This window comes from Clarias gariepinus, chromosome 25, assembly GCF_024256425.1.
Source record: "Clarias gariepinus isolate MV-2021 ecotype Netherlands chromosome 25, CGAR_prim_01v2, whole genome shotgun sequence".
Lineage (NCBI taxonomy): Eukaryota > Metazoa > Chordata > Actinopteri > Siluriformes > Clariidae > Clarias > Clarias gariepinus.
The window spans coordinates 17,024,394-17,037,161 of NC_071124.1; the positions used below are offsets into that span (position 1 = coordinate 17,024,394).

The window sequence follows — 12,768 nt, forward strand, 5'->3', positions numbered from 1 at the left end:
ATCCTGGCTTGGGACCGGAACTGCATCCAGTGGTTGGGGGGTTTGGGCACTGTCTGGGAATTGAACCCGGGCCTTCCGCAAGGCAGACAAACCATCTACCACTGAGCCACCAGTGCCCCACATTGTTGTATGTTATATGGTGCAAAAACATTTAATCCGGTTTAAACTTCCATTCATTTCTCACAGTTCAGGGTTGAGGGCCATTTACTGTATATTACTTACTTACTCACTCATCGTCTATACAGTACCACTTTAACCTGCATTCAGGGTCGTGGGGGGGGGGGGTGTACTCCATACACACAGAGACTGGAATCGAACCTGGCCGGGAATCCTCACTAGTCCATTAAAAAATAATTATTAAATGAAATTAAATTTGTACAACATCTTGTAACCTGAAAGTTAACCAAAAGGTATTTTGTTCGTTTTAATTTCTTGAAGAGCACTGGAAAAGAGTTATTATATTTAGTCATATTGACTGCTATTACTTTAATAATACAACTGTATTACCTATTTTTTTTTATAATTTAAAGAGTAATCGATTATTAATTAACAATTAATTAAATTAACTAAATTTTATATAAAAGAATAATTATTTACAAATAACTACAATAGACAACTAATTACAAATACAGTGGAACCTTGGATTACGAGCATAATTTGTTCCGGAAGTGGGTTCGTATTCCAAAACACTCATAAACCAAATTTTAATTTTTTTCCCATAAGAAATAATGAAAACTTAAATTATTTTTTCTACAGCCCAAAAAAATAAATATATAAAAATAATTAATACCAAAAATATAAAGTAAAAATAAAACAAATTAACATGCACTTTACCTTTCCGTTTGTGCACACAGGCGCTGTGTATGTTTGTGTGTGTTTGTGTGTGTGTGAGGCTAGAGTAAGTGGAGACTCTTGCTTTCAGCCCCTCCTGTCTCCCCCTCCTCATCTTAAACATTAAAACTTTAAACTTGTTTAAACACACATTAACGGAAAGACTGTTGTTCTAATCTAAATTATTAAAGCTTCTCCGCTTTATTTTAATATTGTTTGCAATACTCGTAAACCGCGTTACTCGTAATCCGCCTAAGAATCAATATTAAAATATTAATCTGTGCAATTATTTCATAACAGAAGGCTGCATCATCTGGAATTTATGCAGAGTTTGTCAAGGATTTAATTACATGTATTTGTCTATTTTTCTACTTTTGAGTATAAAAAGATGTGAATATAGAAAGTGTGAATATTGACAAATATTGCTAATGAATATTGGCAAAGACCCTCTTAATGAAAAAACTAATTCTTACAAATACTCTTATAAATTTTCCAGTACATTTAAAACTTTTACATTTAAAAATTTTTTTAAATGTTATCCTTACTTTGTAAAGTAATATTGTCCCGGATTTTCAAATGTGATATTTACGTATATTTGGGAACACATTACAAGGCAATTAAAAATTATTAAAAAATACTTTGCTTTTTTTGCATGAACAAATATACCGTGCTTCCCCCAGGCAGCACGAGCACAAGGAACAGCAGCCGCAGAGGAAGCGGCGAGGTCGGAGTAGAACCCAAGACACGCAAGGAGCTCATCATGGAGAAGGTCAGAGAGCAGCTCATTAAAGCCAGGATATTCCTCCTCAAAAAGTAAGTTTGTGTTTAAAATTTAAACACAACTTAAAGTCTATTAAACACACCTTAAAACACACCTTAAAGACTATTTTGCATAAAATTTGTTCTATAGAAAAGATATGGCTAAGTTCGAAGTTTTAGTGTTATCACCAATAAGCAGCATTTCTGTATATTTTTTGTATTTTTTGTCAGAGGAAGAGAGATCTACCTCCCTATTCGTCAGTTCTTCTATAACCTCATCCATCCTGAGTACAGCGCAGTGACCGACGTCTATGTGCTCATGTTCCTGGCAGACACCGTTGACTTTATCATCATCGTGTTCGGCTTCTGGGCTTTTGGGGTATTTCAGATTTTACTTTATTATTTCATGTTCTTCTTTTTACTTTACATTTCTGCACACTTTTTTAAACTGTCCTTAATATTGGTTCGGAGTGTAAGAAACTCTTAAAATGATCATGTGTTCTCAATTCGAAAGTACATTTTTGTGTATGTAAATGTCACAAAAGGATGATACTGGACACTAAAATTGGGTCAGTTATTTTAAAATTGGGTCACTAAATCTCAGCTACAGTGACATGCAAAAAGTTTTTTTTTAGACTAATTTATTATTGTTCCAGCTAAATAAGGACACCTGCCAAATATCAATAAATACTGTTCACGATTTATGTATACAATAATGTAAGCTTCTCATTTCCTGGGTCTCTTTTATCTAATTTATTGTTCTGTTGATCTCTTCTGGCTCTGTGTGATTTTTTTTAGAAACACCAAGGAGGAGCAGACATTACATCCTCTCTGTCTGAAGATCAGGTCCCAGGTCCATTCCTTGTTATGGTGTTAATCCAGTTTGGCACCATGGTAGTAGACCGAGCCTTGTACCTGCGTAAAACTGTCATGGGCAAAGTGATTTTTCAGGTCATCCTGGTGTTTGGTATCCACTTCTGGATGTTTTTCATCCTGCCAGGAATAACAGAAAGGTAGTGGATTCTCATCTGGATACTTTATTTGCAGCTCATGATCACAGCTTCTATGAATCTCAGTAATAGAGTACCTGGCTTTGTGCACTCTCTTGCAGGCGTTTCAGCCAGAACACAGTGGCCCAGCTATGGTACTTCGTGAAGTGTATTTACTTCGGTCTCTCAGCTTATCAGATCCGCTGTGGTTACCCTACCCGAGTGCTGGGCAACTTTCTTACCAAGAGCTACAATTATGTCAACCTCTTTCTCTTTCAAGGGTGAGAGCAGATCAGTGAGAAATTGATCTGATCGATTGAGGATGTGCTTGTGGGTGTAGGATCAGCAAAGTATAACAGTTTATATGGGCACTTATAAGGAACCTAACTTCATTTTTGTTCACTGTTGTAAAGCATAGTAGCAAGAATGAACAGTAATTTAATGCCATAAGGAAATGGTGTGGTAAACCAGCTCCATCTATGCTTGTAAGGACTTTTTCCAAAAGTTCTAAGCCATTTACAGAAACAAGTGCACTTGGACAAAGATTAGGTTTATAGATACTGGAACCATTTAGAGAAATCTGACGCTTGACAAATAAGGACAGAGATATGCCAATATGTCTGATTACATTCCAGCAGTAAAAATGAAAAATAAAGAAATGCAGTTTAACAGTTTTAGTAAATAAAGATTCCTTAAGAATGAATTCATATCTTAAATTGACAGTCAGTCTACAGTGTACAGCATTTTTTGTTAGCTTTTTTTAAACTGCACATGCATTCACTTAATCATTTACTACCCTAAAGACAAAAATACTACAGTTTATTATAGTATATTGTAATCTGTATGATTTACTATATTAATTGACTATAGAGTATTTCTTATAGTAATTAACTCAGTGTGGTAGTAAGCTGTAGTATGTACTATAATAATTGACTGTGTATGGTCGTAAACTGTAGTATTTATTATAGTAATTGACTACACAGGGTAGTAAACTGTAGTATTTACTATAGTAATTGACTACACAGGGTAGTAAACTGTAGTATTTACTATAGTAATTGACTACACAGGGTAGTAAACTATAGTATTTATTATAGTAATTGAGTACACAGGATAGTAAACTGTAGTATTTACTATAGTAATTGACTACACAGGGTAATAAACTGTAGTATTTACTATAGTAATTGACTGTGTGTGGTCGTAAACTACAGTATTTATTATAGTCATTGACTACACAGGGTAGTAAACTGTAGTATTTACTATAGTAATTGACTACACAGGGTGGTAAACTGTGGTATTTATAATAGTAATTGACTACACAGGATAGTAAACTGTAGTATTTACTATAGTAATTAACTACACAGGGTAGTAAACTGTAGTATTTATAAAAGTAATTGACTGTGTATGGTCGTAAACTGTAGTATTTATTATAGTAATTGACTACACAGGGTAGTAAACTATAGTATTTACTTTAGTAATTGACTACACAGGGTGGTAAACTGGAGTATTTATTATAGTAATTGACTACACGGGATAGTAAACTGTAGTATTTACTATAGTAATTGACTGTGTATGGTCGAAACTAGTATTTATTATAGTAATTGACTACACAGCAAAGTAAACTGTAGTATTTACTATAGTAATTGACTACACAGGGTGGTAAACTGTAGTATTTATAAAAGTAATTGACTACACAGGATAGTAAACTGTAGTATTTACTATAGTAATTGACTACACAGGGTAATAAACTGTAGTATTTACTATAGTAATTGACTGTGTATGGTCGTGAACTGTAGTATTTATTATAGTAATCGACTACACAAGGTAGTAAACTGTAGTATTTACTTTAGTAATTGACTACACAGGGTGGTAAACTGGAGTATTTATTATAGTAATTGATTACATGGGATAGTAAACTAGTATTTACTATAGTAATTGACTACACAGGGTAGTAAACTGTAGTTTTTACTATAGTAATTGACTGTGTATGGTCGTAAACTGTAGTATTTATTAAAGTAATTGACTACACCGGGTAGTAAACTGTAGTATTTACTATAGTAATTGACTACACAGGGTAGTAAACTATAGTATTTATTATAGTATTTGACTACACAGGATAGTACACTGTAGTATTTTATAGTAATTGACTACACAGGATAGTAAACTGTAGTATTTACTATAGTAATTGACTACACAGGGTAATAAACTGTAGTATTTATTATAGTAATTGACTACACAGGATAGTAAACTGTTGTATTTATTATAGTAATTGACTACACCGGGTAGTAAACTGTAGTTTTTACTATAGTAATTGACTACACAGGGTAATAAACTGTAGTATTTACTATAGTAATTGACTATGTAAGGTCGTAAACTGTAGTATTTATTACTATTATAGTAATCGACTACACAGGGTAGTGAACTGTAGTATTTACTTAAGTAATTGACTACACAGGGTGGTAAACTGGAGTATTTAATTTAGTAATTGACTACACAGGATAGTAAACAGTAGTATTTACTATAGTAATTGACTGTGTATGGTCGTACACTGTAGTATTTATTATAGTAATTGACTACACAGGATAGTAAACTGTAGTATTTACTGTAGTAATTGTCTACACAGGGTGGTAAACTGTAGTATTTACTATAGTAATTGACTACACAGGGTAATAAACTGTAGTATTTTCTATAGTAATTGACTGTGTGTGGTCGTAAACTACAGTATTTATTATAGTAATTGACTACACAGGATAGTAAACTGTAGTCTTTACTATAGTAATTAACTACACAGGATAGTAAACTGTAGTATTTACTATAGTAATTAACTACACAGGGTAGTAAACTGTAGTATTTATAAAAGTAATTGACTGTGTATGGTCGTAAACTGTAGTATTTATTATAGTAATTGACTACACAGGATAGTAAACTGTAGTATTTACTATAGTAATTGACTACACAGGATAGTAAACTGTAGTATTTACTATAGTAATTGACTACACAGGGTAATAAACTGTAGTATTTATTATAGTAATTGACTACACAGGATAGTAAACTGTTGTATTTATTATAGTAATTGACTACACCGGGTAGTAAACTGTAGTTTTTACTATAGTAATTGACTACACAGGGTAATAAACTGTAGTATTTACTATAGTAATTGACTATGTATGGTCGTAAACTGTAGTATTTATTACTATTATAGAAATCGACTACACAGGGTAGTGAACTGTAGTATTTACTTTAGTAATTGACTACACAGGGTGGTAAACTGGAGTATTTAATTTAGTAATTGACTACACAGGATAGTAAACAGTAGTATTTACTATAGTAATTGACTGTGTATGGTCGTAAACTGTAATATTTATTATAGTAATTGACTACACAGGGTAGTAAACTGTAGTATTTACTATAGTAATTGACTACACAGGGTAGTAAACTGTAGTATTTACTATAGTAATTGACTACACAGGGTAGTAAACTGTAGTATTTATTATATTATTTGACTACACAGGGTAGTAAACTGTAGTATTTACTATAGTAATTGACTACACAGGATAGTAAACTGTAGTATTTATTATAGTAATTGACTACACAGGGTAGTAAACTGTAGTATTTACTATAGTAATTGACTACACAGGGTGGTAAACTGTAGTATTTACTATAGTAATTGACTACACAGGATAGTAAACTGTAGTATTTACTATAGTAATTGACTACACAGGATAGTAAACTGTAGTATTTATTATAGTAATTGACTACACAGGGTAGTAAACTGTAGTATTTATTATAGTAATTAACTACACGGGGTAGTAAACTGTAGTATTTATTATAGTAATTGACTACACAGGGTAGTAAACTGTAGTATTTATTATAGTAATTGACTACACAGGGTAGTAAACTGTAGTATTTCTTATAGTAATTGACTACACAGGGTAATAAACTGTAGTATTTACTATAGTAATTAACTACACAGGGTAGTAAACTGTAGTATTTACTATAGTAATTGACTACACAGGGTGGTAAACTGTAGTATTTACTATAGTAATTGACTACACAGGATAGTAAACTGTAGTATTTACTATAGTAATTGACTACACAGGATAGTAAACTGTAGTATTTATTATAGTAATTGACTACACAGGGTAGTAAACTGTAGTATTTATTATAGTAATTAACTACACGGGGTAGTAAACTGTAGTATTTATTATAGTAATTGACTACACAGGGTAGTAAACTGTAGTATTTATTATAGTAATTGACTACACAGGGTAGTAAACTGTAGTATTTCTTATAGTAATTGACTACACAGGGTAATAAACTGTAGTATTTACTATAGTAATTGACTGTGTATGGTCGTAAACTGTAGTATTTATTATAGTATATGACTACACAGGGTAGTATACTGTGGCATTTACTATAGTAATTGACTGTTTTTGATAAAGTTTCCTCATTATACTTATATGCACTCTACTTTCACGTGAAATAATCTTGAAAATTAAGTAGATATAAATATATTGTATTATGGGATGGCCTGCACGTTGAAATTTCTTGCAAGAATTTGTCCTGCTCATTTGCACTGACCCTGAAATTATTGACTGTGTTGTAAAGGTTTCGAATGATCCCGTTTCTGACCGAGCTGCGCGCTGTAATGGACTGGGTATGGACAGACACAACGCTTAGCTTGTCTAGCTGGATTTGTGTGGAGGATATCTATGCACACATTTTCGTGCTCAAGTGCTGGAGGGAGTCTGAAAAGGTAAGAGACATGAAATCTAGGCAAAGTAAACAGAAATGATGGAAATCTACAGAGTTATCTGTAGACTACTGGGACTACTGTTGCACTGGGAGGCCATTTAAGTCACATCAGAATACTTGGGACACTGGATCCAGATACAAGGATAAGATATGTTTATTATGTGTGTGTTTGTGTGTTCCAGCGTTACCCTCAGCCTCGGGGTCAAAAGAAGAAGAAGGTGGTAAAGTACGGGATGGGTGGTATGATCGTTATGCTGCTCATTTGCATCGTCTGGTTCCCTCTGCTGTTCATGTCCCTGGTCAAATCAGTAGCAGGCGTGGTCAATACACCTCTGGACGTCTCTGTCAGTCTCACACTCGGAGGCTTCCAGGTATGTATACAACAGGACGGTGCTCATTAATAATCTGTAACGGTATGAAAAACCTCATTATATTCCATAATACAAGCAGAAAGTGTTTTAATTATTTTAACATTTTGTTTTTCCTCCGTTTTCCTTTATTTAGCCAATCTTCACAATGAGTGCGCAACAGAAGAACCTGATAAACGTTACTTCAAAAGAGTTTGAGGATTTCAATAAAGCTTATAGTCATGATTCCGTAAGTATTCAGAGTAGTGTCAGTCTGCCTGATACAACATATGACCATGTTTAAAGTTAAAATAATGCTTTATCTGAGGCAGTGATGTTGGTTCCCATGTAGATGGCTTTGCAGTTTCTCGAGGCATATGTGTATCAGGACCTCACTATAGCCCACCTAGAAGGAAGCTCCAACTCGCTGTGGACCATCAGCCCACCCAGCCGGGAAAACCTGATCAAAATATTGGCCCAGAATAGTGAATTCCATTTAACCATTGCCTGGTCTGTACAGAGGTATAGCTCATCATCTTTAATATTTCATCTTTTCATTTTGTATAGCTAGTAAAGCAAGTTGAGTTGTCAAGTTTGATTAAGGGTTGGTGTTGATGACATTTTTCTTTTTTTTACCTTGTCTTATTTTTAGACATTTAAACAGATATTAAAGGTTGTTAGAATATGAATTTTTACGCTGCCTATCTAAAATCTTCTGACTGTCAGGCCTAGGCTCAGCAATGTTATGTGGCAATTAAATGAAGTCAGCTGATGTATCAAATGTATTAAAATTAATGTTTTGTGTTTGCAAACAACATATTTTAGTAATTTTGGGAACATTCAGCCTTTTAAACTACTGTGGCATTATTATATTAAAAATGTTTCTGAACTTTTCATAGTTTCTGCCTTGTGTCACAGAACTGTTCTTTACGTTTATCAGGCGTATGCAAAAATAAAAATGTATTTCACGTTCCCTATAAAAAAGCTGCTGTCTGTTAGAAACACAGGTGCAGATATATTATCATTTTAGACACTGGAGAATTTCTATTTCAGATAATACAAAATGTGATCTAAATCTTTATTGACTAAATTAATTCATTTTAACTACAATGTGTATTCCTGTAAGTGTATCCAGACTAAAGCTAATAATAAAATGACCAAATGTAACCCTGCTGAGCAGTAATCCCAAGCATTTTTTTTCCTTGATATAAGCGCTTTTTAAATATATTGTCTGGTCTGTTTTATACAGGAACTTCAGTTTAGGAGCGAAAGCAGAGACAGCAACGGGCAAACGCACCATCGACTTGGAGGAGGACACCAAAAAAAAGCTTGCAGATCTGTTAAACAACAAAACACAGTCTGTGTGAGTGCACACTTTTAGTGAATTAATTTATGAGCACCTTTGAATTATACAGCTTTGGGGAGAATTGCTTAATTCATCGGACAATCCATAATTTCAGGTTGATTAAAGACATTTTTCCGAGATACCTGCGTGCGCCCAGTGACTCCAACGCGAAACCCATCGATCAGCTAAGTGCAGGTAAGGCACTGAGGCGCCTGAGATTTTTTTCTGTGTTGTTGAAACTATACTTTAAGTTTTTTTACTTAAAGTAAAATTTAAATTGGATATAAACGTTTTTCAATTTACATACAAACAGATTTAATCTCAAACATTTTCCTTGTTCCAGGTTTTGAGAACATCACCCTGACTCTAGGCCGAGAGAGCAGCACTGATGGAATGGTTCAGGAGTGGTGGATTGTGAACCAGACAAAGCCTGGCAAAATCAAGGGAAAAACAAAAGACCAGGTAAAGGCTGGACTGGATCTCTATATCTTGAGTGATCAGGTCAGCCCTCCTAGTCTGGGCTTTCTGGCCGGATACGGGTAAGTGGTCATAAAACTTTACCAGCTTCTCCTTTTTTTTATTTCTACATAACTACAATCATTTTCATTTCCATTAGATGGAAATATGTCTTATAAATATCATATTAGCAAAACGTTGTCTTTGCTTTAACTTTTGGAAGCTCAAAATCAAGAAAATGCTGCTGTTGTTAGTGCAACTTAACTATAGTAGTAAAACAGTGTAATGTTACAAATATCAGGTAACTTTGAAAATACTTGTAAGAAATGTAAGAAACCAAAAATATACAGCTGATGTACTGTATATGGCATGGCATTTGTTTCCAAATTGAGAAAACAAAAAAATGTTGCCATTTTAGAAATGTCAAATTGTTGGGTTGCATCAAACAAAAAACTGAAGAGGATAGGACTAATCGTAGGTTAAGAACTTTTTAAAACCTGTAAGGACAGTGCTGAACTGATAACTTTGTGGAAGAAATGTGGTCAGAAAAAAAAATCATGAATCTCTTAAACAATTGAAGTTGCATGTAAATATATATATATATAAATAAAAGTAAAAAGAATATTTATTTTTAACAGTGACAGTAAGAGCATTTTTATGCACACAATGTGACAAGAACTCACATGTTCGGGAATAAACAGCTGTGTGAACAGAAGAAAACCAGTTGTTAGACTCATATGAATAAAAAGGTTTAAATTCAGGAGAGCAAATGTAAGTGCTGTAACTGGAGACTCCTTCCTAAATCCTAGACGAAAGAAAACTTTATTTATAAATAATTTGTATTTTTTTTTAGTCCATGGAGCGTCAACCATACAAGTTCTTCTGTTGATATTGTTCCTTCAAAAATGATAAATTATACTGTAATAGAATGAGTGCATTAATTTAAAAAAAATTCAAATACACATTCTGACCAATCAGAATCTTGATACACTTTGGTGCAATATCTTATAATTTACACAAAAAAGTAGAAAGTAGTGACCTGAAACATATCAAACAACAACTGAATCATAGCTGCGAATCCTCTATGTGTTGTGTGCATGTAAAAATGTGTGTGGTGTCTAACACGAGATTTGATTTAACCAACTGCGTTTATGTCCTCTCAGCATCATGGGTCTGTACATGTCCGTGGTGCTGGTGATCGGCAAGTTTGTGCGCGAGTTCTTCAGCGGAATCTCGCACACCATAATGTTTGAGGAGCTCCCCAACGTGGACCGCATCCTCAAACTCTGCACCGACATCTTTCTCGTCCGAGAAACAGGAGAGCTGGACCTGGAGGAAGACCTCTACTCCAAGCTCATCTTCCTCTACCGCTCGCCGGAGACCATGATCAAATGGACCAGGGAGAAGAACAAGTGAAGTGAAACGTCGTGAAACATGAACCGTCATGGACAAGGACAACGTCACGGACAAGGACACTCAGCGCATGAGGAGTTCTCCAATGCAGAGAAGCACAAGGCTGGGGTTTTAACGGCTGGACGGGACGCCAGCTGAAATTGGCAACTAGCTGCATTTTGCAGTTCTTGTTCTCTCACGTATACAGTGCTTTATCGTGTGTAACGTGGGAATGTAGAGATCACGGATCTGTAGCTAATTGTACATTATTATTATTATTATTAAGGGCTGCGGGCTGAGGGTAAGGGATAAGAAAGACTTAACTACTTCCCATCACGCGTCAGTGCAAAAACAACCCTTCACAGCTGGGAGCGCATGAGCCCAGAGGGCCGTCTATCCTGATGATCGACAGGCTGGTCAACAAATCCCAGAGTCAGAGAAGCTGATTTCCAACAGAACTTATTACCAAGTGCTTTATTTTCTGATCAGCAAGAGGCAAACGGCTTCTGGTTGTGCAGAAGTCTGGAGCGACACACAACAGCAATCACCCGACAATCTACACTTGCCTTATTTAGTTTGTACAAATAATTGCGTTTTCATTCATTCAATGTCTTTTCTCAGGAACACACACACCGGGCGTTTCCTCAGACGATGAAACGTCCTCTTTTCCATTGCGTATTAGAGCATCGGACCAGGCGAGAATCTCATGTCATGTGCGAATCTGTAAAAATGCGCACTGTGTAAAATGGTGAAGAATGATGAAAGGTACAGTGGTAAAATGATTATGTGATGCTGATTAACGATTATATGTGGTTGGTTGATGGCTATAGAGCATGAACTTTTTTGCAACATGAAAGCATTGGGAGATATTGTGTCTGTCAGAAAGATATAGGCCTGTATGTGAAGATAAAGATAATGATGCGTTGCTTGTACGGAAGGGGTAAAGCAATATAAAAATTGATGCATTTATTAAAAAACTTTAATAAAAATTTAAAAAACGGGGGAAAAAAAAAACAAAAGGGCGGGGAGGTATACTGGGCTGATTTGTACATACAGTTATCAGTGGGAGCGTGTATTATGCACAGGTAAAGGGCTGTCTTTGCTTTTTTTTTCAACAGGCAGCACTTTGCAGTTTACAATTTTAAAGTTTTCTTCTAAGTTTGATCTTTTACATCCCAGTGTTCCTGCCACGCTCACGGAGACACTCGAAGAATCCTGGGAGAAGAGCATTAACGAAACCTAAACACCCTCCTCACATTTCCCAACTATGCATTATTTAAAGCCATTGTAGCATGAGAGAATAGTTACTATTTAAACATGAGGTGTTTTCATTACATCACATGTACATATGCTTTTACAGGGACAAAGAAATGTGAAGCTTTATTATTCTAGGTTTGCTGTGTAGCACAATGTTAGGATGGAAATGAAGCGCTTAAGATAAAGCGATGACCTTCAAATAAAGCACATATCAGAAGGCCACAGTTTTGTTTTTTACTTTTCATTTGGAATCTCAAAGTATAAAATGTAAATTTGTTGTTGTTGGTTTAATATTAACCATTTAATCAGCTGAACCTGATTGAAGCAGAAACAGCAAAAGTATTGAGGTATTACTCTTTATTTTTAGTGCTGATACCATGTTGTACATCTTAAACACTCCTCTGCAGCCTACTAATGCATAGAGACCCAGTGGGATAAAAAAAAAAGTTCAGGAACCACTGCACTCGTGTACAGTAATGATGGACTAAAGAGGGAAAAGGGTGGGAGTTCAACTGCAGACTCTACAGCCTCATGAAATATAAATAAGGAAAAAAAGAAAAAGGTCCACAGCTCTTAGTGGACAGGATGTATACCGGAATATGTATAGGTGTTGAAATGGAAAATGTGTGTTACATCTATT

At 34.8% G+C, this 12,768-nt stretch overlaps 1 protein-coding gene across 1 annotated transcript in view; it reads left to right on the top strand.

Annotated features, from left to right (window-relative positions):
• LOC128512985 (piezo-type mechanosensitive ion channel component 2) overlaps positions 1–12,433 on the top strand; it is a 96,684-nt gene extending 84,251 nt beyond the window's left edge. The window contains exons 43-54 of the mRNA XM_053486557.1: positions 1,512–1,644; positions 1,822–1,969; positions 2,389–2,603; positions 2,702–2,860; positions 7,185–7,332; positions 7,514–7,702; positions 7,836–7,928; positions 8,031–8,200; positions 8,928–9,041; positions 9,139–9,218; positions 9,367–9,562; positions 10,643–12,433. Of these exons, the coding sequence (XP_053342532.1) occupies positions 1,512–1,644; positions 1,822–1,969; positions 2,389–2,603; positions 2,702–2,860; positions 7,185–7,332; positions 7,514–7,702; positions 7,836–7,928; positions 8,031–8,200; positions 8,928–9,041; positions 9,139–9,218; positions 9,367–9,562; positions 10,643–10,895 (1,898 nt within the window). The 3' untranslated portion in view covers positions 10,896–12,433. The remainder of the gene's footprint in view (positions 1–1,511; positions 1,645–1,821; positions 1,970–2,388; positions 2,604–2,701; positions 2,861–7,184; positions 7,333–7,513; positions 7,703–7,835; positions 7,929–8,030; positions 8,201–8,927; positions 9,042–9,138; positions 9,219–9,366; positions 9,563–10,642) is intronic.
• The last annotated feature ends 335 nt before the right edge of the window (positions 12,434–12,768 follow it).